Source organism: Cygnus atratus, chromosome 6, assembly GCF_013377495.2.
Source record: "Cygnus atratus isolate AKBS03 ecotype Queensland, Australia chromosome 6, CAtr_DNAZoo_HiC_assembly, whole genome shotgun sequence".
Lineage (NCBI taxonomy): Eukaryota > Metazoa > Chordata > Aves > Anseriformes > Anatidae > Cygnus > Cygnus atratus.
In genome coordinates, this window is record NC_066367.1 from 13,091,979 (window position 1) to 13,118,415 (window position 26,437).

Genomic DNA, 26,437 nt, shown 5'->3' on the forward strand with positions numbered 1-26,437 from the left:
GGAAAGACAAGTCCACCTTTACTGGCAGATGTGGGAGACCTGCATCAAATGATGAGACTGCAGCTGTGCAGGTGCAGTGCCCAAATGTCCCGCTCCCATCACCTCACCTAGTGGGTTCAGCTATCCCTCCGAGCTTCCCAGTTAAACCATCAGTAGTTCAACCAGTCTGTAAACCATTTACTAGTTTACAGAGGTGTTCTTGTTTTCATCCACCAAATTCAAAGAAGGTAGCAAAGGTTGTTAGGAAAAAGCAGGCAGGTAAAAGAGAAGAGGCAAGAAACAAACCCAGATGAGGAGCTGCCCCATCCTGTCTTTGCAGTCGTACAAGCATCCTTTACCTGGTTACATCCCAGCTGTCTACAGCTGTGTAGAAAGGATGGTTTCATTTGCAGCGTGGACGGGATACAGCTCTGTTGTTAAAATCAAGCTGAACTATTTGAGGCAGAACCTGGGAGCAGGTAGGCACCTGACTCCATTTCTCTCAGTGGAAAGCACCTAGGTGTTCAAAGGTACCTGAATACCTTTAGATTACATCTTGGGAGCAGTCTGAGTCAGTGGTGGGGAGGGGCCTATGTAACTAGCTTATTTGGGTCCAAGCACCAAGTCATTTGGACCCCTGCATCCTGTTTAAGTGCTCTGTTCCCTTAAAACCCACTGACCGTGAGTGCCATAATTAGAGCTGGTACAATCAAGGCATCGAATCTGTTCGCTCTGACCTCGGCAGTGCGGCTTCCCTGCAGGGAGCTCCTGAGCTTCCTGTGAAAGAGAGGGACAGAGAGGACTAGCCATGGAAATTTGGGACTGAGCTGTAAATGGCAGGGCTGCCTCCTTTCCCATGCCTGCCCTGGGGCTAGGGCCGAGCAGCCCTTTTCTCCATCGGCGCTTTGTTTTTCCGCGGCCGCCTTGGAGCTGCAGGGAGCTGCGTGTGCTGCGGGTTGAGAATGTGCCCAGCAGCGCCAATGGCTACTAGCCACTTGGCTTGCTCACTGGCTGAGCCAGAGGGCCTGAAATGATTGCGAGATATTTTCCTTTGGCTGGTAGCTTGTTAGTGTGTCATGCAAGAGCAGTCTGCCAGAGTGGGCCCTGTGCAAAGGGGTGGGAGTGCCCTGGCAGACAAAGAGCTCTCAGTGTGGGGCTCGCCGGCCAGAGACAGATGCGGGCCGGTCACCCAACTTCCATGTGCAAAGTCCACTCGCTGGATCAAAGGGATTTACTGCTCTGCAGGAAGACAAGAAAGTCATGGGCTGGGGAGCCGGGGGGTGGAAGGCAGCGGAAGGAGGTTGCATTCCTTTCGTCCGTATGTAACGCTGACCAGACAGACGCTGGCTGGCCTTCCTCGCAGCGTGATGAGCCAGACTGGGCTGGAGGCAATACAGACTGATAGCAGCTTGCTGGGTTGGAACCTGGCTTCTCCTGGGGCTTTACTTCGCTGGGGAGCCCAGGGACAGTCAGACCCCACACTGTGCATGGTGCTGTGCAAGCTTCCCTTGTTATTCTCTCGCGTCTCCTCCATTAGAGAATTAGGACAGTTCTGGAAGGCCCATCAATGGTTGAACTGGTTATGAAACCACCTTCTGGACGACCTTTGGAGAGGGAAAAACTATTATCTGTGTGGGAGAGAATTTAATCTGGAAGGGAAAAACATTGTCTGGGTTGAAAGGGAAATGAAAATATTTGATTGGATTCGAAGCAAGCTGGGGCATCTAAAGAGAAGGGTACATAAAGGAGCTCAGAGCAGTGGTGGAACTATATGTCTGTCAGAAGGCAGCAAAGAAGCCGTTCGGGAGAAATAGCAGCTGTGCGTGTAAACAGGAGGAAAAGGTGAGCTGTAGGATTGGAAAGGCTGTGCTGCCAACATGGGGGTGAGGTAAAAAAAATTAACAAAGGAACCACCAAGACTGGTGCTGTAATCCAGCCCTAATACATTCTCTCACACTTATTCATGGAGCAGACATCAGTGCAAACAACAATGTCTCTTTTGAGAAATAGAAATTTTAGTCCAGCCTTCACACGTGTGGAGATGAATTGCCAATGTAGAGGAGAGTGGAGAGGAAAGGAATTAGAATGGGCCAAAGAAAATGTATAGTCATCGGTACTTCCTAAATTAGAAAACAGGATATTGCTGGCGAGTGTCGGGATGCAAATACGTCTAAGGGGGAGCTGGCCTGCGACCTTTGGAAAGATTAGTCATGGGGAAGTCATTGTGTCCCATGGATCAAAGACCCATGGAGAAGATTTCTATCTCCTGATGAAACAACTCACATCAGCTTTCCTTGCAGTAATGTACAGGGGAAGGCATGAGGTGGCATGGGTGCTTCATGGCCAGAGATAAAGCATCACAAATAAACTAACTGGGAAATCCTGAAGATTGCAATAATGATTAAAAAAATAAGCCATAGAGTGTTTCACTGGGGTTTGCATTTTGTGAGTGTCAGAAGGTTTTGATTATTTTTTTTTCTTTGTACATCTAAAACCAGGATCTGATACAACCTAAGATCAATTCTTAAAAAAAAAAGCAATTGGGCACCTCACATCTTTAATTAGGTTTCTAAACCCTAAAACAAGTGGGAGATGCCCATGTAAATAGATAGTACGAGTCTACATATTGTCTGAAGATAGCATTTATTTAAGTGGAGTTTGTTTCACATTGTCATGATATCTTATTGTAAATTACATAGTTCTTTGATCCAAAGTGCTGGGTGAGAGTAACAAGAACAAATAAATCCACCCTGCAGGAAAACAAATTACTACGTTTGGAAGAAAAAAGCAAGACGTACACAAGAGTATTAGAAGAGCATTAAAGAACAGGAAGGTTTTTGAGGTGGGATTTAAACTGACAGAGAAGAGTCTTCCAAAACTGCTGGGGCTAGAAGAGGAAATGCCCAGAATCTGGAAATGATTGGAAAAGCGCAAATTGAGCTGGGAAGGCTAGATGAAAAAAGAAGAAGATTAATTTGAAGTAAAGGAATAATAGAGAAAATAAAATCTGTCTGTGCCAGTGATAACCCGTGAATGGGAAGCTGCAGTGCTGTGTTAGTGTGGTGCCACCAGTGAACACAAAGCCAAAGATGAGAAAGAAAATACAAACAGCCAAGCAAAGCACCAGTTCTGTAAGATTCTGAATAATGAGTTAGGGAAAAGCATTTGGGAGAACAGTATAGCTACAATGGGAGGAATGAAAGCCAAGGCCCAGGATTTTTTTGTTGTTGTACAAAGAGAGAGATCCACAGCCTTGGAACAAGTCCCCAGCTCTGCGTGCAGGGCTGAGACCAGCAAGGGGACACAGAGGGACGGAGAGGATGCTAACGCTCCCCTGGCAGCAGCTGGAGCAGCAGGTGAGTTAGCTGCTGGAAATGAGAGAAGGGAGTTGGGGAAGGAGAGGGGGTGTGAGGAAGACCTTCGTTCATGGCTGGATTTGTTTTCAGTTGCACTGCCAAATTGGAAAGATGTGTTTTCTTAGTTTTTGTTTTTGTTTTTAATCAAAGCTCGTTGAAATAAGCCCAACCTGATCACAAGCTCTTCAAAAACTTTCTCTTTTTGAAGCCATTTAACCACTTGGCAAGTTGGGAGAGGAGTCTTGTGATTTCAGTGCGGAGGGCCAGAGCCTCACGTCACTACTACAGTGAGAGCTTAGGCTGAGGAAACAAGCTTTGTGAACGCCGCAGACAGAGGAAGGATGGGCTCTGCCAAAAGCAGCCCTCGCCATTTGAAACGCCCGGGCTCAGCCATTGCTTGGTTGCCGGTACCTGCATTCTCAGTCCTCTGTTTCTGCTCCATCGTTTGCAATTCAGTAACACAGGTAGGGAGACAGTCTTACTGTTTGCGTTTGGAAATGTAAATAGGTATTGTTTGGTTGGTTGTTTATGTGCCACGTGAGATGATTTTTGGCACAAGGGAGACCTAGAAAGTGCTGTTTGCTGCCTGCTGGCAGCTGCAGAAGGGAGAGTGCAGGCACCTCCAAGTGTTGGGGCATGCCGCCTCAGTAAGGCACAGAGAAGCCCCCTCTAGTTTGTCATCCTGCGTTTTCTTTACATCCATCCCTGAGCCCCTCGGAGGCACCCAGCAAAAGGGGTGAAGGATATGGCTCACAGAGTAAGACCTCAAACTAAAAACCCTCAGTTGCTTTCTGCCAGGGTCCCTTCGTGTTGCTGGTGTCCCGCACTGGATACAAATGGCAGGTTAAGGATGAGAAACTTTGCTTTGAACAAAAGAAAAAGAAAAACACCAGCACTTGTGAAATATTTGGAGTCACGCCAGGCCTGAACCAGAGATGTGTGGGTGGAGGTGCCATCTTAGGCTGAGGTGGGCTTGCTGGAAGAGAAGGGCCTGAGCAGCCTGGGAGAGCTGAAGCACTGGGCAGGAAAAGCCAAGTGTGCTGCCACATGTCTTAAAAGCAGGCTCTAGGTCAGTCCTCTAAGCGCAGTGGGGGTGTCTGAGTCCAGGTTACATCTGGGCAAGTGCCCAGGAGCCTGGGTGGAAAGTGTGTGGGGCAAGGGGCTTGGTCCCAGCGCAGAGCCTGCCTTTCACATCCCACATACCCCCACACCGGCAGCAGCAGCTTTGCACGCAGGAGCAGCTGAGCTGCAAGGCTTTGTCTCAGCTGACCTAAACGCAGTGGGGGTGTCCGTGCTTCTGCCAAGAGAGGTCCAGTGCCAGGTAACACCGTGGCCACCGCGGAGTAGATGGTGCCCTTGGTATAGCACAGACCTTCACTAACACTAGGAATTAGTGTCTGAAAAAAATGAATTTCAAGGTAGATAAAGAGCAAGCATCTGATGCCGAGACTGTAGGGTGGATTTCATGTGTCAAACTGTCTGTTTCTGTTTTGCTGGAGTTCAGGGAAAAACTCTATTTGTGTCTTCAGAAAACTTTTTGTCTAACACCGCTGCCAAAAGCCAGTTGGTTACCAAATGTCAAGCAGTAAATTGTAGTGTACTGCTGTAGAGTGAAATGAACATGAAACAAGGACTTCAAGTGAGGGGAGTTTTAAAGACTGGTGCAGCCCTGTTAGAAAGGGGAGGACAAAATACTGCATGGGACCCTCCTTATCCACAGTCTCTGGGAGTGCCCAGAACCTTTGTTTCACTGGAGACCCCAAATCTTTCTGTTGGCTAGCTTTATACGTGATAGAAGGCTTAATAAGAACTGGAAGCCTTTAAAAAATGTGCGGGCCAGTTCTCAGCCCTAGCAGCCCCATCTGGAGATAGACACACGTGCTGCCTTGGGCAGATGTGCTCCTGGGGGTGCCTGGCCTTTGAAACCTGGGACCGAAAACGGGGGCTTGAAGAACTGAAAGCTGGAAAAACATTTACAGGCGTGCTAGCTAAGCTAACAGTGACGAGCCTGTGCTTCCAGATGAAAGCGGATCACCAGCTGAGTTCTGAGAGAAAGGTGTCCCCGTTGCTTAACTGTGCACATTCGGAGTTTAGTGGGGACTTTTTCCTTGCTCCGATTCCTCTGGACTCTTATCACCGACAGAGGGAACTTAATAGATTAGTTGGACAATTTTGCAATGTCATTCTAGTTTTTTATGATGACTATAAGTGATCATTAGTACACTAGAAGCATGTATTAGTTCTTGGAAATGAATGCCATAAAAATACAGGCATGCTTATCTGCATACACTTTTGTTCGATATATAAGTGCATGGAACCTGTTACGGTTAATTTTGCATGAACTTCCATTTGGGCATCTTCTTGTTGGTCACATGTAACTCTGCTAAGCTTTTCCCTGAAGCTGAATTTTTCCACATTTGGTATTCTTCCAGCGTGGCTGCTGTTTGTTATTTTAGAAGTTGGAGGAAAAATACTTGTTTTTTAGGAGAATGTGGCATGTGTGGTGGGGATGGGCAGGGAGAAGAGAGCTTTTCTCAGTGTAACAAGTTGAGCTAAAAACTTGGCCTCTGTAATGGAAAATAGCCTTTGAGTAGAAGACCTTTATCTGTGAATATCTGGGTGAAAATTAACTGGAATGGACTAAGCTCTGATCTGTCAGTGAAATGACTTTTGTATGAGTGTGGTACACGTGATGCAATTTTATTGTTAATTCTTTGTGAAACCCAGAGAATCCCAGTGGTGGTTTCTCCAGGTGGTTTCCTGGGCTTTGTTTGACTTTGGACGTGTATTAGGGAACATATTTCATACAGAGGGTGTCTTTATTCTCTAAGATTTTCCCTCTGAAGATGCAGCGCCACCCAGCAATGGGGTTTTGTAGCACACTTGCGTCATTCCTCGTTTACACTCATCCGGCAGCATGGATGACCTGGTGGATTTCCAGCTAGGTGCTTCTGTCTCCCCTAGAGCTTAGAGCTTCTGGAGTCCTAGCTCTGGGAAGGTGATCAGCAGTGCAAACTTTCCCAAAATGCAGATGAGTAAACTTCCTAGCTGGCAGAGTTCATCACCTTTACTGGCTGCCTTGTGCTCTGGAGACCGGGCCCCTTGGTTTGCCTGGCAGCGTTGCTGAGACCTTTTGACCGTGACGTGCTCCACGAAGCAGCGAGCAGCTCCTGCTGCCTCCACCACTGGGAGCTGCGCCGAGCCCCCGAGGAAGGCAGCGGCAGGAGGGACGTTGTCTCCTGCCGAAGCATCGCCCGCCTGGCCGCACTGCGCAGCCCGGCCCTGGCACAGGGTGTGTTTTATAAAGCCAAACACACGGCTTCCCACCCTCCCAAATCAAATATAGTACCTGAATGAATGAAAGCATCCCGGGTCTTGTTCCTTTCTTCTTTTTGTTCTTGACAAAACCAGGAAACAGAAAGGGATATGTTTTATTTTCCCCTTGTGTTTTATTCCCGTGCTGTCTCTGCCAGTCTGCATCCCTGATTTTTCAATGGCAAAGGGGAGAAAAGGAAGAGACATAAATAGCAAGAACCATCAGCACTGCAATAGTCTGAGTAAATGAAAAGCCACGTTCGTTAGCAAAAATATGGAACAAAAATAACTTAAAATGTTAGCATTTGGGACAGGGAGTGTCTCTTCCTCTTCACTTGCTTTTTGTCAATTCTGGTCACTGATAAATATTTTTCATATTCTGCCTGGGATGTTACCTTTGCTTTTTGCATGAAATTTCTCAGAAACTCTTGGCCTAAAATGCAAGTGTCCGAAGAGCAGACCTTTACTACACTGCTCTGGATTATATAAATAGGCGCCAGGGCCCATAAAGGGCTCTCATCGCTGCTCACCCTCTGGTATAATTTACAAAAAAACAAAGGGAAAAGATCTATTGCAGGGTCCTGGAAAAATCTGACCCGGTGAACCGCTGAATTTTTCTTTCTTTTCATCTGCTGCTTCTGCTGCTGCTGCCTTGCCTTGCATCTTCGAGCTCGCAGAGCTCTGCTGCATTCGAAACTAAAAACCCTTATTAGAGGAGATTTTTTTTAAAGTTCTTGCTACTCCTCTGGGGACCAAAGTAATGGCAGCTTGAAGCAGCGGAGAATGTGTAATTAGGGCAAACAGCGATGCCGTGCCTGCCGGGGAGAAGCAGGAGGCAAGGAGGGGATGCGCAGCAGCCCGGCGTGCACCGGCTGTTACTAGGAGACCCCGGCACGAAATGTGGGGCGTGCAGGATGCTGATGGGCCAGCCCGGCGCCTGGGTACCAGCCCGACCTGCTGCACAGCTGTTCCTGCCCTCGCGTTGCCAAGCAACTCCAGCCTTTCCTTTCTTTCTTCCCTTTTTTTTTTTTTTTTAATTTTAATTTTCTTTCCCCTCTCGCTCACTCGTTCCGGAGGCTTAATTGGGTAGCCTTGCTGCCGGGGATGCTGCCGGCTGCCCGCCCCGTCCTGCTGCCCTGCTGCCGTCCCCCGGGCCGGGCTGGGCGAGGGCGCGCCGGCAATTCAGGGGGCACAAGGGTGGGCTGTGCGCCCCGGCTGGTGCTCAAGGAGAGTACAAAAAGGAATATTTCCATTTCTTGGAGCGTTGCCGCATGCTTCGCTTTGCTCTGCATTTCAGCTAGGCAAGCGGGCTTTTGTGTGTGTGCGTTAGGTGCTTGTGTGTGTGAGCAAGAAATAAGGCTGCAAAAATTCATTTGTTTTTGTGTCCTGAATGACTGCCTGCAGAAGACTGCTGCCGGCTTGGTAGACAAGCTTTGGCAAGGCCCCTAGGGACTAGTCCGGAGCTTTGAAGCTGGTGGAAAGACTGATTGGACAGTGGGTCTGGTTCTTAACCTCTTTTCACCCATCTCTGATACAGACACGATTAGAGCCATCTCTCTATAAGGGCACTTCTGACCTTTTTGGATGAAAGGAGCTGTACATCGTTCACGGCAATGTACTGCTTTTACACTTGATCATCCCTGCCTGTCTATAAATAGGTACAACCTTCTCACATTGTGTTTTTCACAATCCTGTCACATTCCTCTTCTGCCCTGTACTGTCTACTGCCAGCTTTTCTATTGTGCTTTGTCACACTTTCAAAGGCTTTTCCATCTTTCCAGCAGGTGGCAAAACTGTGAATAAAATGCTGTTTTTCCTTTTTTCTCTTTTGGAGGAGAAAGCATTGGTGAGCCACTTAAGACATTGACCACGGCCCCCCTTGCCTTCCTTTGTAATAATAAAAATAATAATTACCCTTTCTATTTCTCCAACAAAAATCAATTAGGAGTATATTGAGGAATGAAAGGCTCCGAAAAGTATCTGAAATTGATTTTTATAATTAGTTTTACTGGTTGATGGGTTGCATGCACATACACTTAGATGGTGGCATTGACTTCCAGAGGATGTGTGTATTAAATAGCCTGCTCTTCCTTTTTGCTAAAGAAATGAACTTAGTGACATTAAAAGGAGGGTGATGTTGTTGTGCACTGAACTGCAGCAGCTCTCCAGCTTTTCTGTAACCACACCAGCAAAGCAGCTGTCTGAGCCATGCATCCAATGGTAACTTGCTGAATTTAGTATGGAAGTGGGGCCATTCAACAAGCAGGGCTCCTCCTCTGTGTCTCCTATTTGGGGGAGTGTGCGTATGCGACATGGGGGGACAGACACAGCCGTAAAGGAGACCTATTTGGTTAGGAGATTGCATTTTTTCCAGAGTCCTTAAAACTGAATTTCCTTCTGCAACGTGCTGCTGTTAAATATCACGTAGCACTTTCCATATGAAGAGAGGAGTGGCCAGTAACATTTTCTGTTGTGCCATGTGATGTGTGCTGATATTCAGCTAATTAGAAGAATTATGGCTCGGCTTCATTGGTATGCCACGTATGTAGCTTGTAAAGCTCTCAGGGACCCTTAGAGATGAAGAGTGCTACATAAATATAAAATATTGTTAATGTGATGTTCCACATTAGGCTTCCCATTGTGCCGTGGCAGACTTTTGTAATAAACTGCAAAGCAAATACAAACGCCTGCCTGGCATTTCTCTGCAAGGCAAGCTGGGGGGCTGCTTCTCACCGAAAACCCACCAGCTGCCGGCATCTCTGCAGCGTCCTTCTGCGTGGCACCGTCCCAGCACTGACACCGCTGCTCGGCACGACGGCACGTTCCCAGCCACCAGCCCCGGAACAGTAGGTCCCAGAAGGATTTCTCAGAAAGGGTGGCGAGGAAAGTTATTAAAACACTCTCTGAAAAAGCCAGTGGGACTACGGGGTTCTTCACACATTTTCTTTGCACAACTCAGGCCCCCGGAGCATCCTTATGGGAGAAATCCAGGCGAGAAATCTTGCATTTAATTCCTTTTTCAGTTGTAATTTGCAGTTTGTCTGGTTCTCCAAGAACGCCAGTCTCAGAGCAAGCGTAGCTAAAGCTGTCTTTCAGGACATATTTTTAGACATTGAGGCTTTTAGAACTAGTTTCATTCTGAGTAGTATTTTAATCATGGATTTTAAAAATGGAGGAGATGCTTTGTGTTTCTTTCATAAAACTTTTTTTTGGGGATCTTGAAACTACATGTAAATAATTCACTGTGGGTTAGAACACATGGCAATTTTTCAGGGGGTGTTCCTGTTTTTTTAAAGACTTTCACATGCTATTTTTATGTACTTACATAACATATTAAGGAGCTGTTAAAGCATAGCATAACAAACATCTTATTTGACTGGCCTTCAAAATGTGCATGCAGACAGGATTTGTTTTATTCCTCAGTTTCTTTAAGCCTTTTTGGCTAACTCAGGCATACTGACAAAAGGAGGCTCTTAACTGTACCGTGTTTTAGCAGTAAGGTATACCAGCAAGGGTTTTGACGGGGATTCTCCACTGTTGATCTGTCTTACTGAAGTTATTGCAGGACCACGGGGCTTAAACTGCTTGCTTATTTTACTAAGCATACTGTAATCAGCATGTATTTGTGCTGTGGTGTTTAAATTGGGGTGCATGGGGAGGCAGAAGGAAACAGATACACAGGATAATCTTAATATGTTTGTTTACTTTTAATTCTGTAAAGATACAGGGTGAAACTCAAGCCTTAATAGGCATTTCTCCAGTGACTGATGAAACCAGGGTTTCACCCTGCAGTATTGCTTGATCTTATCATGCACATCCCAAAATCTGTAGGGTTTTCTTCTAAAGTCACCCCCCCCAAAATCCAGGGAGTAGGGAACAAACTCCTTTCTCTGTTTGTGTGTGTGTATGTGTGTGTGTTTGTTTTTAATAACAAATGTTTCTAGTCTTCAGGGCTGCAAAGAGAAGTTTAAAATCATGACCCTAGGTTATCTCCAAACCAGAAGGCAAATGATCTCTCTGTCTTACTGTCTTCATCTTGAAAATCTCATTATTTTTGTGGGAGACTGGACTCATAGACTTTTTAAACCCCTAGGGTTGGCAATAAATGCTGTAAAATGTAAGATGTATAATATCCCTGGCTTCCTCCTTTTGTGCTGTAATTTTCTGGTCATGACAATGTCCGCAGCTGATCCTGTTTATGTTCCTATGTCTCCCATAACCATAATATTTCTACTAACCGGTCGCTGTTGAAACTGCCACTCTGAGATGTCTGCAGTGAGCAGACTCTTCTTACTCCTTGTACGAAAGAAATACTCCCTGCACCTAGATGGTTCTGGGGGATCTAGGTGGCAAGGACAAGGGGTCTCAGTGTTTTGTGCTGTTTGGTGAGAGACTCTGTATTGCTGAGGCTTGTATATGGTTTGCAATGTATGCATATGGGAGAGAAGACCTGATGGTCTCCATTTTGTGCTTGGAGAGCAAAGATACAGCAGCCTCTGATGGAGCTGCTCCCCTGTACAACCAAAGGAGAGAAATTCACCTCCAGCTTCGGTCTGACAGGGGTCAATGTGTCCCACTCCACACACGCCTTTGTCTCTTCATTAACGTCAAAAGGAGCAGCAGGTGATTATTTCCGATGATGTTTTTCGGTATGTAAAGTTGCATGAGATGAAGCTCACCAAGTGTATCTGAGGCTGGAAAACGACCTGACAAGTCCAAAAGACCAGTGAAGTGGCATCACTGGTGTTTTTTTTATAACTGGGTGCTTAATATGTAGTCTTGCATTTGTCTTAGTCACCAAAAGTACAGTGACCTGATTTCAGGGTTACCAAAGTCTTGTGGATTTTTGCTACGATTGTCATAGATTTTAGCTTCATCATTGTATGTTTCCCCAAAATTTGCAAAATTCTTTGTCCTCCAGTTACGAGACTAGACAAGGGTGGATGAAATGAAGAGGGATGGAGGGCCAGCCTGTTACTGAAGTGTACTTTGGGGGGAGTTTTTAGAAGGAGAGCTAAGTTGAGTGAGATGCCAGGAATAGAAGCGGAACAGAGAGCTTCTTCCCCAAACAGCCCAGTCTCAGGGTACGGAAATATGCTCTGGTAGCATGAAAAGATAAAAACGGGCTAGGGACTGATCAGTAGCTTTCAGCATAGTGGTCTGTGCACTCACAGCATCTGTGGGCTGCTCCTAAGGCACCCTCAGCATGCAACTAAGGATGTGTCCATGTGAACATTTTCTGTAGTTCAGAAGTCCACTTCTGGGGTCGCTCTCCAGGTTACCCCCATTCACAGCCAGAAATAACACCCCTGAAGCACGTGCAGCAGGTGTGCTGGGAAGCTTGACCATGGTTTCCCTCTGTAGCTTGCCTTTTTGGCTCTGCACTGCTCGCCAATGTGATGCTGCCTCGAGAAACCAGTGTGGTCAGCAGGTTTGAAATCACTACACGGTGCCCTCCACCTCACCACTGCTCTGGGGCACTTCTAGGATTTTTCTGTAAACAAGTGGTACGTTGTGGGAACACTCGTGCTTGTCTCAGAAAACTGCATAATCCGATGCTTCAAAGTGTGCCCATGTCGCTGGCTCCCTGCCCTGCCCAGGCGTGCCGGTGGGTGCATGGAGGCTAAGCTGGCCCCGTGGTGTGGAGCACCTCCTGAACTGCAGCAGCAGAGCCTTTAACAGCTGCACATCTGGGTATCAGCTTCTTTTTAGATGTGCGCTGGCTCCTCCATGGAGTGCACAAGGAAAAATGTGGGTTTATGGATTTATATAAGCACTGCACAGCCCCTTGTGTTGGGTAAAGGTGACTTAAAGATTAGAGCCTCCTTCCTGGGAGTGGCTCGCAGGCACGAGGTTTAAGTGCGGTTTTTAATTTTGAGGAATTAGAGCCTGGAAAAAGTCAGTATGGCACAGCTCTGTGATGTTCCCATTTTTAATTGGATTTTGAAGCTCACAATTAATTTGTTAGAAAGGGGGAGATCCTGGCCCAGTAGAAGAGAGTGGGAGTTTTGCCATTGCCTTCAGCAGAGGAGGATTTCGCCATCTACCCTTTTATTCTCGCTAATCCTCTACAACAACAGAAGAGCAGCCTGGCACATGGAAATGATCCTTCCCATTTCTTCTGCCTGCCATTGCCAGTAGTGAGGTAGGAGGGGCTTCTCCCCCTTTTCCATTCCCACGCTTCCTCCTGACACACACCTTGGCAAGAGAGCTTTCATTTCATCTGCGGGTGAGACGAGAGCAGCCATTAGGAAGCAGTTTTTTCTTCATCCTCACGTACAGAGACACAGAGGTCTTTCACTTTGTGCCCTCTCGTGTTTTTGAGTGGCTGCAGGAGGGTAGGGTATCTAACCTTTCTGAGGTCTCTGGGTCAAGGAGCCTGTCTGACATGGCTTTAAAGGTCACCGTGCTCCTTCACCTTTATGCCGTGCCATGCAGAGCTCTGCACGGCAGCGTGCTGCCTGGGAGCACAAAGAGGTACTTCTGACATGTCGTGGAACGGGGCTTCACTTACAGAGGAAAAGCATCCAAAAACAAAACTCAGCTCAGGGCAGCGCAAGGCCAAATCAGGAACACTTGAGAGAGGAGACCCTGGAGCAAATAATGGAGATATGTGGCATCCCGTGGATTTACCAGTAATCACACTTGGCATTTCTGTCTCTCGTAACCTATATATAGCACTGTACATTTTCAAAGCTCTTGACAAATGTTAACAAGCCAAACACAGCTTCAGTCGTAATAGCCCTTGTTTCATAGAAAGCCCATGATGTTTTTCCTTCACCCTTCTGCTCCGTAGGCGGCTGTATTGTTCAGGCTGGCTGTACCTGCCAGATCTGGCTGAGCATTCATCCTTTGCCTTCTCTTTACAGCGTGTGTAGTAAATGCACTACAACACGGTTTGTCTGCCTTGCTGTCTCCGCTCTAAGGTAGGCACTAGAGAGCGTCAGAGAACCAAGGAAGCTGGATTATTACCGAGGCTCATTTATTGACAGCTTTTAAAAATAATGCAGAAACCGTTCACATGGAACCGCTGCACCATCAGAGACATGACCAGGGCTGGGGAAATCCTTTTCCTCTGACAAGGGGAGATCGAATGCAATGTGCCAGGTAGGATGTCGCGGGCTGTCAAGGGGACAGTGCTGAAGCAACTGCAGTTCTGGCATCTGCGACAGCACTGGTAGCAGTGTTTGAATTACAGCTGAGTAACCAGCGCAGAAACAAGACACCAGCACTTGGCTCACTAACAAGAATTGTCTTCCCCCTTTTTTTTCCCTCTGTGAAAAAAGTTTTTTTTTTTTTTTTAATAAAAATATGGAAGCCTGCAGAGCTGACCAGACAGGCACAGTCTAAGTGGGACAGGGTTATTATTGGCTCAGCCCATTGTCTTGTTGGGCACGTCCCCATGGTGGATTGTGGCACACAGTAGAGACATCCAGGCTGGCCTTTCTGGTTTTGGGGACTGAGGGCATGATTCAGTATTTTGGTGAAGTCTTGCCTGCTGCTGCCCCCTCTTCACCCAAATAAATCCTTTAATTGAGTTACTGTGCTGAACAAACTTCTCAGAATCTGGTAAAATGGCTCGACTCCAGTTAACAAACACATCAGCCTGCTGGGGCAGGGGACCACAGTGCAGCAGAGCTGCCTGTGCAATGAGAAGTTTGTGGAAACTCACTCACCACAAAACAGCTTTTTAAAATGTATTTTGATGCAATTATCCTGCCCTCTTCACTTTTCTTGCTCTTTTGGCCTCTCCAATTTGTCACTTTGAAATACATAGGGCTCCCATAATCAGATCTCACTCCTTTACCTGCTGAATAGACACGCTAAATATAGAAATCTGCCTCTCTGCACTGAGAAATTTATCTGCTGTGGCCAAGTAGAGAGGTCATAAGTATTGCAACTTCAGTTTGGTCAGTGGCATTTTTTTTTAAAGACTGCCTTCTTAGCAATTTTAAGAACAAATAAATAAGTCCCTTCTCTGTTTATAATTGCTGGCTTAGTAGCTTAGTAGTGAAAGTGATTTCTTGTCAGCATTTTATCTCAACTCCCTCCTCTTCTAATGCATCCACACTGTGCTGACAGTGTGGGCAGCAGTGACTTTGAGTTTATACAGGAGGAGAAGCACTGTAGCATTTGTTCTGGGGGGAGATGATAAACTTGCATGTGCATGAATACATGGGCACTGAATAAGAAGAGGGGAAGCATGAGACCTTGGAAGTCTCCATCAGGAGGTGTGAAGGACTCATGGATGTTACACCATGGATCCACAGAGGCTGGTCTGTGTTAGAAGATAGGTAAATGTGAACACAGAAGACCAGACTCTCCTGACGTACCACTTCATTGCTTCAGTGGTACGGTTAATATTTTGGGGGTAGTATAAGAGCTGATACAGGTGTAGTGCAAAAAGACTGAAGGACCAGCTCATTTAAAGAAGAAAACGTTTCTCCTCTTGCACTCCCTGTCCAGAGGTGGTTGCTGCTGGGGGTGCCCAGGTGGCGGTATGACCGGCTCCCACCTGCGGGGTTTTAGCATGGGTACAGCCACTCAGCTACCACAGTAATTCAGCCTGCAAGCACAGAGCAAGCTGAAAGGATGACTGAAAATCAGGCCCCAGCAGCACAGGGGGCGAGGTCTGGGGACATCCTGAGGGTTTGTTTGAAGAGCAGTTGACGGGTTTTGTTAAAAATGGGAAGCTGGATGTTTTAACAGCTGTAATGTTGGAGCTGGATCCATCCCCAGTACAATGCATCGTAAGACCTAAGTGGTTTGCATCGTGTTCTGGCCATGAATCGTGTGACTCAATGTGGGTTAGCCTGCCCATCGTGCTCTGGCCATGAATGACTCGATGTGGGTTAAACTACCCAAGTGGGAAAGGGGCGAGGGGGGCGGACACAGGACTTCCAAGTTGAGTGCTCGGTAATGCTGCTGCCGCACTGACTCTTCTCTCCTCCCCTCTGCAGGTGAGAAGCCTTACAAGTGCTCGTGGGAAGGGTGCGAGTGGCGTTTTGCACGGAGCGACGAGCTCACGAGGCATTACAGAAAGCACACGGGTGCAAAGCCCTTTAAATGCAACCATTGTGACAGGTAATGCTGCCTCCTCACGCGGTGTTTGAGCAAAATGTGGCTATTGTGAGCGGCACGGAGCTGCCAGCTCCCTGAGAGCAGAGGCCTGGCTCCCAGCAGAGAGGCCTCTCCTGGCCTCGCGGCCCACTGCCTGAGTCCCTGAGCCACGGAGGGCACAAAGAAAGATGTGGGACTGGGTAAAGGTCTGACTGAAACGTGCCAGTGTCTGTTGTAGGCACAGGATTCAATCCATAGGACAGCTTTTTAATACTCTGTAAGCAGAGAGGATGTCCAGAGGGTCCCAGACCACTTCACTGATGGACCTGCCAGCAAAATATCTTCACAGCTTTCTGTCTCCTGGTCTTATGAACCTGGTGTCCTCTGAAAGGCAGAGCTCCCTCTCCACCTGCCCTGCTTCATGGGCTACCCCAAGCACCACTGCTGGCTGCTTGCGTTTCAGCAGGGTGGTCCGCAGAAGCTGACGGGCCTCACGAATACATGGGTGTATGAGAGGGCAGATGGGGTCTGTGTGTGGCTGTTGTGTCACAGGTGCCCAAAATCTACAGAACAGTCTGGGAAAAGAGCATTTAATTTCTGTACAAAGTTACTACATCGTCTTCTCCTTCCACTGAGTCGAGGGCTCAGTGCTTCCCTGGGTGAAACTGAGAGTCAAAAGAAGACAGCAAAGTGCTTCGTTTTTGAAAGCACAGGAGTATTTTAGGCACGTCTGACAATTCACATTCATGGGATTGTTTTGAGTAGGATCAGTGATTGCTGCGAATTCCTGCTAATGAGTGAATCTTTTCCTCCAGTTCTAAATCTTACCCTTGGTGTCTATTTGATGTGGGAAATACTCTGCCCCTTCATTTTGTGTGGGCACAGATTTAAAAGCCTGGTAGGTGCCTAGAGCCAGGCTTCCTGAAGAGCCTGTCATGCAGCCATCCTCCAGGCACTCAGAAACATTTTGCTGGGGGAGCTGGGCACCCAGCAGCTCCCAGTGAGAGCAATGGGAGCTGCTGCTCACTGCCAACCTTTTTGCAGTCCTCGCCGCTTTAGCTGCTGAATGAATGATGACATCGTCTGAAAATTCTGGTTGTCCTTGCTTGGTGCTGGTTCTTTTGAAAGCTGGGTTCTTTGAATTCAGAGGCAAAACCAAAAGAAAAACCTCCTCCCCATCCCCAGTCCCAAATGATAAGAAATTAGGGTGGAGCAAAAGCAATTACCCCTGTAATGACTCTTGACAGCACTGACAGGATCAAACAATGAGCACTTCTCCCCCTCGTACCCCCCCAGCTGGAGACTGGCAGTGCCCTGGGTAAAACCTGGATCCAGTATTGAGTAATCAAATAACATGCTTGCATCTGAACATGTTATCTGGCTAATCTTATTTATATATATATTTTAAAAGAGACTTAAGAAAATTACCCATCTTTTTAATGCAGCACTAAGGTTCTCTGCTCTGATAAGAAAACATTTTGTAATACAATAAAGGCTCTAGGAAGCCTCTGGGTACACCAGACCAGCAGAGAACATGCGTGGAGAGAGGATGTGTGGGACATAAACAAGGGACCCCATACTTTTATGGGAAGGAAATTCGATCATTTTCACATCCTGTCTTTCCAAGAGCTTCATCTCCTTGAGCACTCTTCTCCCCTTGTCTCCCCTCTTCCTGCCCCCCCCCCCACCACCACCACAGAGAGCTTCCTCTTGGATTATCTTTTGTTTTATCCCTGGATTATCTTTTGTTTGCTCAGAGTTAGGGACAGGATAAACCAAGTAGGGACCTCTGGAGTTCTGCTTTTGTATAAGCACATTTGTGAAGGAGGACATTTATGTTCTCTGTTTCGAATGTAAGGCATTGCCTTTCTCTTTTTCTCTGAAGAACAGAGTAACCACCCCCAGCCCCACAAGCACACAAACACAAGCAGTGCAGAACTGCAGGGTTTCTGTGTCAGGACAGACAGTATTTTTAGCAGAGGTTTAAGAAATAAAATAGGTATTTTCAACTCCTCAGTCTCTTTCAGTCCTTTTTTAAGCAATCATTCTTCTCCATCTACATATTATCCTTGCCTATTTTTTTTTAATTTGGCAGCCAACTCGGTTACTGAAGTCAAGAGATATATTTTTGCAACCATCTAATACTTCTGCTCTTCAGCTGAATCTGTAGATAAAAGAAAAATTATATTAATAAGACTGCTGGGATTTGTGCACTCCATGCACAAGCCATCTGTGTGCGGCAGTAGGAGTCAGGTTTGGGTTTACTTTTCCAATCAGTTGCAAGCCTATAGAGTGCCAGTGTCTGTTCTTTTGGCCCACTTTGCCATACCGCTGTTTTTCCTTTTTTCATTCATTCATCTGTCTGCTACTATCTATTGGAGATGTCACTTCAAGCAAGTACTGAAATGTGCATAAATCTGTCCCTAGCCATTTAGGCAGAATTTAATGCTAAAGATGCTCCTTCCTGAGCCAGGGCTCCCAGCTGGAGAACAGTGGCTCCATATCTGAACTGCTGCCCTCTCCTGCACCCACCATGATTGACAAGAGTTGTGGTCACTCCCTCAGACATCCGGGCTTGCTAAACTTTAAGGAGCCTTTTGGATTTACTTTTCACAACATTGACATCGCACAAAATATATTGTTTTGTTCAGAAGGGAACAGCTCTTGTTGTTGTTCAGAAGGGAAGGCCACACCTTGGCAATCAGAGCATGAAAGCAGGGATCAATATAGCAAAGAAGGAGAGTGTTGTGCACATGGTGTGGCTGCAATTCCTTTTTAGTCTGTTTTCAGATGCAGTTGTGTCTCGGACCTCCTGGCCAACATCAAAGGGGTATTCATGTCCCCTGTGTACAGGACAATTCTAAAACATAAGAGATGAGAAGGCTTGATTCTCTTCTGCTGCTTTCCCCAGCCTTATGCCAGCCTGAATGCCATTCACCCCACAGATCACATAGTTATAGCTGGCAAACCACTACTGGTTTGAGTAGCACCATATGTACAGCAAATGGTATGTGGTTTGGTGGCAGCAGGGGAGAAAGGAGAATCTGCTAAAGTGGTACAGAAAGCAGCGTACAAGTCCCTCGTGCCTTCCAGACACCCAGGGTATGCTGTTTATTAGCATTCCCCAGGAGTTATGCTCTTCAGGAACACAGGTAGGTTATGTTCCTCACACGGTGCAAGCCCTCAGCACTCCAGGGGGAAGAAGATGACAGGGCAGTGGCACTTGCTTGTTCTGCATAAATACATGTTTAGGAGATAGCAGCTCAGTTCCAGACTATTGAGGTATATACTCCAGTGTAAGTGTATGTGCTTGGTGTCCTCTCTGACAGCAAGTTAAGAGCATGCTTGGCTGAAATGCACAAATTCCACAGTGGGAAATCCACAGCTGGTAAGAAAGATGGCTGAGCAATGTATTCTCTTACCTTCCCTCTTTCTCCTGTGGAGGCTTCAGTGCTGAGCAGTACTGTGTTGCTAAGGAGATAGAGCAAAAAGAGAAGGGAGAGAATCATGCTTGGGAGTAGGGAATTTTTGCATTGTGCATCACTGTATGACTTTCAGAATTAGGGTGTCTTAATCTAGCATAAACTGTCCTTCCTAGGAAGAGCTGGATTAGGGGAGGGATGATGGGGAAGACTGTGATGGCCCACATACCACATGCAGTGCTGCTCTAAAACTGGAAGAGGCGCAGAACCAGGGATGTGGGGCAAAGTCTTGCCTCACAGACAGGACTAGGGACCAGCAAGCTGCTGCTTCTTAATTTTGTGGAGAAAGAAGTTTATCTTGTCAGTGTATCCTGTGGAGCCTCCCTCACTCTTAGCTCTTGTTCCAGAATGGAAAAAATATGCCCACTGATCAATACCTTTTTTTTTGGACAGCATGTTTTAGCTGTATCATTTGGTATGGACTGTTATACTGTTGAAAATAAACATCCATATCCACCAGCCTTACCAATAGCTACAACTAACCAAATCAGTCAGCAGGAGGACGTGAAAAATTAGCATTGTACCGTTTTATTAGCTATAAATTAGCTAAGAATGGTGCCATTTTATTAGCTATAAAAATATTCTAGGGCTGAAAAATACACTAGATACTAATACTATGGTAATTGATGTGAAACAGTGTTTTGGATTCGTATTTTTAACAGATCTTGCTGTGTTGTGACTCAGCATACTTTTTCCTGGGATGCATTTATCATAGAGACAATCAGAGAGGAAAAGCCGTGCTTGGGTGGTGGTCTTATGACTAGTCCTAGACTAAAGTGCCAGCTGGTGCATGTCTTTTTGGCAGCCACTCAAGCTGTTGTTTTGTTTTGGCAGCCCCTGTAGCCAGAGCGTGCTGCTTTCTCAGTTGAGACTGACGGGAGAGATGTTGGTCCAAGGGTGGATTTTGGCACCCCTGGGCTAGAAAATTCTAGCTGTGCTGAGCCTGCTGCACTAAAAGCAAAGTTTCCATTGTCAGTTCCTCATCTGTCTCACTGCACTTCATGCAGGAGCTTGGAGGAATGCAGCCATCAGCCCATTTTGAAGTCTTTTTAATTTTTGCCACTCCAGAAGGGTATTAACCCCTTTGTAAGCTGCTACGAATCAGTAGAGAACAGCTGATTGGAGCAGAACTATGCTCATCCATAGATGATGAGAGTTTATTTTTTCTTGTGAAAGTTGCCTTCATACAAGGCTTTCTTGTCTTAAAAATTTACCTCTTGGTGACTCATCTCTGTATATAGGTAGAGATAGACTGCCTGTACAGGGGAATGCTGCCTGCCAGTGGGACAGAAAAGATTCCCTAACTATTTTAAAATCTCTTCATTTCTATAGGTCTTCAATTTCTTAATTATTTTTCTGCTTAGGGTGTGTATTCTCTTGGTGCTTGCTTTTAGATTGAAGGCACTTCTGTTTTTTTGTTGTTGTTTGTTTTGTTTTTTCCTTTTTTTTTTGACTATGTAGTTGAATTTGTTCTTTTATGTTCTCTCTGAAAAGTAAAAAATACTCAACTATTGCTTTTTTAGAAATAGATTCAGTGCCTATGTATGAGCTATGCAGATTCTCTCAATAAGCCATTTGGATATTCTAACCATTGGTGGCTCTTTCAGACTCTAGATCTGTGGGGCAGTGAAAAGACATTGCAGGCAAATCAGTTCTGGAAGTAGCTTCTAATGATGCCCTCAGAGCCTACAAAAACATTTTATTCAAAAGCCACGGATTTGTGTTTTTGTATAATATTTATAATAGATGTTTTTTCCTCTTACTAAAAATAATTGTGCCAGTGTCTTTTGGTTTAGGGTGGAAAGAAGACAAGCCAAGATTTGCAGAGAAATTGGAAACCTCCCGTTTCTGAGTACTCAACTCGAAGTCCATAGTAGAAGTCTGAATTTTGAGAGTGCCTCAGTGCTGCCTCTCTGACAGCTGGGCTCCATTTCAGGGCTTTGGGGTAGGCAGCCAGAACCACTGCCTGCTTGTCCTGCAGTTTACTCTCTAGTGCCATACATATCTTTAATGACACTCTGATAGTGGGTGTGAAATGGATTGGTGCCTTTGATCCCATTTCTGTTGGGTATGAAGTTAAATAAATATTCTTGCTTACTGGCAGTTTTGATAAAATGGGGTATATATCGAATGACAGGGAAGAAAAGCACCTGTCCTCCTCAGAATTTATTCCCCTAGTTACCGACAATATCTTAGTGCTGTAAAGTCACAGATTTTGGGCTGCTGTTCCTGCTGCAATGAGTGCCCCGCAGCAAGTCTGCTACAAGACAACTGTTCTAGAATAGTAATTCTTGATTAACTCTTTTTGGGGCTGCTCTTCTTTGGGAGTAAGTGTTTTATTCTGAATATTTTAACCCACTTCCCAAGTGGATTAAGTAATTTCAAAAGAAGGCAGTCATAAGCCTTTGGAGAGGGAGTTAATCAAGAATGATGCTTCATTTCAAATTCATGCCCTACCTTATCTTCAATTAACTGCATGTTTAGACCAGCCCTAAAACTCAACTAGTTCTCTAGGGTTGATGCTCTAAGTCCGTCTCATCGGTATCCATCTACATGTTTAGAATATCAAAATGTTATGTTGTGTGATGAGATGGGTTAGTGGATGAAGAACAGAAGTTGAAAGTGGAAGTCCTGGCTTTTTTGCCTTTTTTTGTTTGTTTGTTTGTTTTACCATACTTCTTGTGTTATTTACAATATCCTTGCCTTCTCTGTGTCTCATTTTTCACACTTACAGGATAGGGATAATAGTACCTTGTCTTCTCTCAACATCATTTAGGGAGATAGTATTCATCAGCATCCACATATTACCAATGATATTCCCAATGGAGAGAAAATGAGAGAGATGTAGCCTGAAGGATTTTCAGCCCCCAAGCATTGAACTATTTTCCTTCTGATTTGTAGTTAAAAATGGGAATTTAGCTTTCAAAACTGGCATCTTATGTTGGTGTTTGTTGCTGGTACCGGGCACTTGAAAAAGCTATATTTTTCTGTTTTTTTTTTTTTTTTTTAATTTTTATTTTTAAATTGTCATTTCTAAGTATTTGAGTAAAACTGACTTGTTTTATTTTTTTATACACACACATACACTGAATATTTGATTTTAAGCTACAGGTGCATGGATGAGCACCCTTCCCTGAAGTTTCACTCAGTGAAAGAGGAGGAGGGAAAGGAACAGAGAAGGGACAATAGTCTATTTAGTTGCTGAAAGCCAGGATAGTTGGCCATCAATGGTTAGTTATAGTTGTGAAGCGCACAGGGTTTGGTGTTGATCCATCGATAATCTAAAGAATGTCATTAAACCTGGATAAGTATTTCCTCCTGTACATAAAGAGGGAGGAGCAGGAACCCTGTTTTCCCAAATTCTGTATTTATTTAATTTCCCACTTGGTTTATTTTGCAGGTGTTTTTCCAGGTCTGACCACCTTGCCCTCCACATGAAGAGACACATCTAAATATCCATCAGCTTGTTATGGATGTCATCTGAGCTAAGTGTTGTGAGATGAAAGTGGAACTCGAGTAATAACATGCTGCCTTGCAGGAGAAGAGAACTTGATCACGTGTAATCCTCTGTACAGAGACCACACGCTTGCACGGTCATGCACCCAGTTATACTTCAATACTTACATCAGTTCTTTATGCCTTGCCCCAGCTGGATGGGAGAAGATGCAGGCGAGAAAATGGTATAGAGGTGAAGTCAATGAGAAGAACAATTGCGTACAGTACTTTGTCTCTCTTGGATTTATTTCCTGGTTTTGCCAATGGAAATCAAAGAAAATGGAGGAGGCTTCTCTGCAGGTGGACGGCAATAGGAGGGGCTTATTTAACTTGCTTCTCAATGCAACTTAATAGGAGAATATGTCGTCTTGAAGTTGCATATTTGTAGCACTAACTTTCTTTTTAAATAGATGGGGGGAAAACAATGACCTAGAAAACCAAATCCCAGTTTGGTAGCCAAAATTAACCTCTTGGTTCGTTTGTTCTTTGTCTGAGGATTCCTAATGTTCAGTGCGTCAGACTTTTCACAGACACTTTGACCTGTCTTGGTTTTGGTTCTTCTTCCTAGAACTGAGCTATTGAGATCCTTTTAAGTCAATACCAGTGGCCTTAATGGCAGTAGACTGTGGAGTGACACTTGTGACACAAATATCCTCTCTTTGGCCTGAGTTTATGTAGACTTCACGGAGGACTATATTTTTGTTGGTTGTTTTTATTTTAATTTTTGTTTTGGCTATTGCACAACATATGCACTAGGGACTCTGGAAGCTGCTGCCATGATGGCTAAGTGGCCAAGGGATAAACCCTGAGAAACAGCACCTAATATCTCTGTAGGCCTCACCTTATTGCCATAGCTAGGACTTCTTGTTTATTTGTTGAATGAAAACTTTAAAAGCTTATTTGGAAGCTTAAACCTTCTTTTCTCTTTTCTCCACGAACAAGTGATCTTCAGAACTCCTTGTCTTCACCTGGATATCGGTCTGGGACTGGCCACACCACACAGGCATGACTACAGGATTCCTTCCACATCATGTGAGCACATTAGCCACAACTCACAGTGACTTAGAGATGAATTATGTTGCTTTTTCTTGCTGTTCTTCTAATAACCAATTTAAAACATTAGACTTTTGTTTGTGTAAGGAGCACCTGCAGACATTTTTATTTAAACCTGATGTTTTTTGAACATCTTACACTCAAAAAAACACAAGCCAAAAACCCTGCTCCAGTCTCTGAGTGGGAAATCGAGAACCTCTTCCAAGTACAAAGGCTTCATTCAGCATTAGCCTTTTAAAGAAATTATCAAAGTCCTCCTTTTCCACTCATCAAGTTGATACTGTAGCCCACTCCAATATGAAAAAAACATAATGGTGTGAATGGTGAAGGAAGGGTTGGATTTCACATACAACAATGAGGCTTTTCCAAATGATTGCTCTAAAGTATTACTAACCTAGAGGTCCATTTTGGCCTACTGTGTGAACCACCAAGGAGAAGTGGAGTCTCATGCTCAACCTTCAGTCCTATTGATAATTTGATTTTGTTGGGCTCAAAGTGGATTAAAGTCTTCATTACAAAAGAAAAACAAACAAAAAAATGTATCTTACTATAACTCGCATTTGAAACTATTTGGCACTGGCCCTGACTCCAAAGACTGCATTTAGGACCATAAAAATGGCCTATGCAAGCAGGCAGGTGGTCATTAGGTTGTATATTTTGTATATTCTGGGACCATCCCTACAAGATGTGTCTAGAAATGAAACAAAATGGCGCATGGTCCACAAATGGTTGCTGCTCTTTTATACTGTATTAGCCAACTGCCCTTCTTTGACTGTTTTGACTCATCGACTGTTAAATATTTCCCTTAATTTATGTTTTGGGAGGTAAAACTGTACTCTTGGGGAAAAAAGAACAAACAAGAAACTCAATAGGTGTTTAAGAGCTGTCACCAGGATCCTTGGCACTTGAATTCTCAGCATTTTGCAACCTTTGGTTCCAGTGAGAGATTGAATTTACTCAAAAGATGCTGTTTTTCCTCACAGTTTTCACAAAACACTGTGACTGTCAATTGAACACTTTGGGGACAGGGGGGAAATACGATGTCTGGCCCATATGGCATGAAATATGGACCAAAATCTAACCATCTTTTAGGGGCAATGATGTAACATTCATGATAAGAAAGAGAGAGAGAGAGCAAGAGAGAGTGTGAAGAAAGAAAAGAAAAGAAAGATAGAAAGAAAGAAAATTGAGTTTATTCCAAAGATTTAAAACTAACCGTACTATATATACATATATATATATTTTGTATATATATATATATATATATACAAAAATTGCGGAGCACTGCTTGCTGACAATCTCGTATTTCTCTACTTCTGTGTTTGCATACTTCTACGGCCATTCCATCCAGCTGTTCCACTGGGACTGAGGGCCCTAGAATCCAATTTGTGTTGGAATATATAGAGCATCCTGCCAGATGTCTAATGGGAACTGAAACCTCAGCTGTGTGAAACTGTAGAGCATCCAGTCAGTGCATTAGATTAAAAAAAAAAAAAGAGGATAAGAAAATCCTAGAATTTCATTAGTGTAGCATCCTAATGTATGTGCTCTCAAACTCACTACTACAATACTCATTGGCTGTGAACCTGCATAAATATCCTCCTTTGACCTCTGGACACACCTGCCTTTAAATATGCTAACAGTAGTCTACAAAGAATAATTATTAAATGGCAGTTTACATACCAGGCTCTATTTAAAAGGGAAAAAAAATTAAGCAAGACTGCTTCTTTTATTCCAGTTTTCATTTGTGGTCTTGTTGACGTCTTATTTAAATATGGCAGAACAAGGGCCCCATAGAAAGAAACATACTGAAATGTGTGATTATTTTGTTCTAGAGACAGGCCTACAGTTAAATCCTGGATTCGTATAGCCAAATGAACATAGAGGAAAAGAGGATAAGAGCCTTAACCAGATTTCAGATTTCTCAGGCTCTTTTTGTTGCAGGTCTTGAACTCTGAAGCCAAATTCTGGGCTTTGGGACCATCGCTTCTGCTTGTAACAGGAGGTATTTTTCACCTGTATATGTTGTATACTCCGTCAATCTCTGCACTTCAGTTTCTGGGTGCTCATATACAAGTGTCTTAGTCATTACTAAAATTTTGAACCATAGCTTGTATTTTGTAGATGGAGTCTCCATTTTGGAAAAGCCTAATTAGTGACACGTTCCAGGAGTCATTTTTTACAATTACAAGTTTTGTTTCTTTGCAGATATTTCAAGCTGTGCACTTCAAATCTGAGCTATCCAGTATAGCTAGATCATTTTTGGGCCTGTGTCTCCTTGCTAAAGTTGTACAGACATCTTCTATTTATAAATTATGAATAGAAACAGGCTAATAAGGAAAGGCTAATCCTTTCTGTAAGGCTTCTTTGGAAGCAAAAGCCTAAATAGATGATTTGGTAACAGTTGAGGACAAAATTATTGAGCTTTAGAAAGGAGCTTAACATTGTTTCCTTCATGCTAGATTTATGTCTGTTTGCAAAACAGAAGCCACATTTTTCTGGCTTTTCTTAAGAAAGTCAGATGTGGTTTCCAAGGCCATGGAACTGTAGGACGAGAACAAACTGAGACAAATGTCCCACAAAATAGTATACATAAAGGAAACAACTAAATCAAATATAATTTTTTTGTGAGTAGCTAAATAATATTTTGGACCAGTGTAGTCAATCATAGAATAATGCAGGTAGAAAGGGACTGTC

General features: G+C 44.6%; 1 protein-coding gene across 2 annotated transcripts in view; it reads left to right on the forward strand.

Moving 5' to 3' along the window:
* The window catches only part of KLF7 (KLF transcription factor 7), a 55,351-nt gene extending 32,384 nt beyond the window's left edge, over positions 1-22,967 (forward strand). For both annotated transcript variants that reach the window (XM_035568353.2, XM_035568345.2), the window contains exons 3-4: positions 15,611-15,734; positions 22,593-22,967. In XM_035568353.2, coding sequence (XP_035424246.1) covers positions 15,611-15,734; positions 22,593-22,644 — 176 coding nt within the window. In that variant the 3' untranslated portion in view covers positions 22,645-22,967. The remainder of the gene's footprint in view (positions 1-15,610; positions 15,735-22,592) is intronic.
* Positions 22,968-26,437: the final 3,470 nt, after the last annotated feature.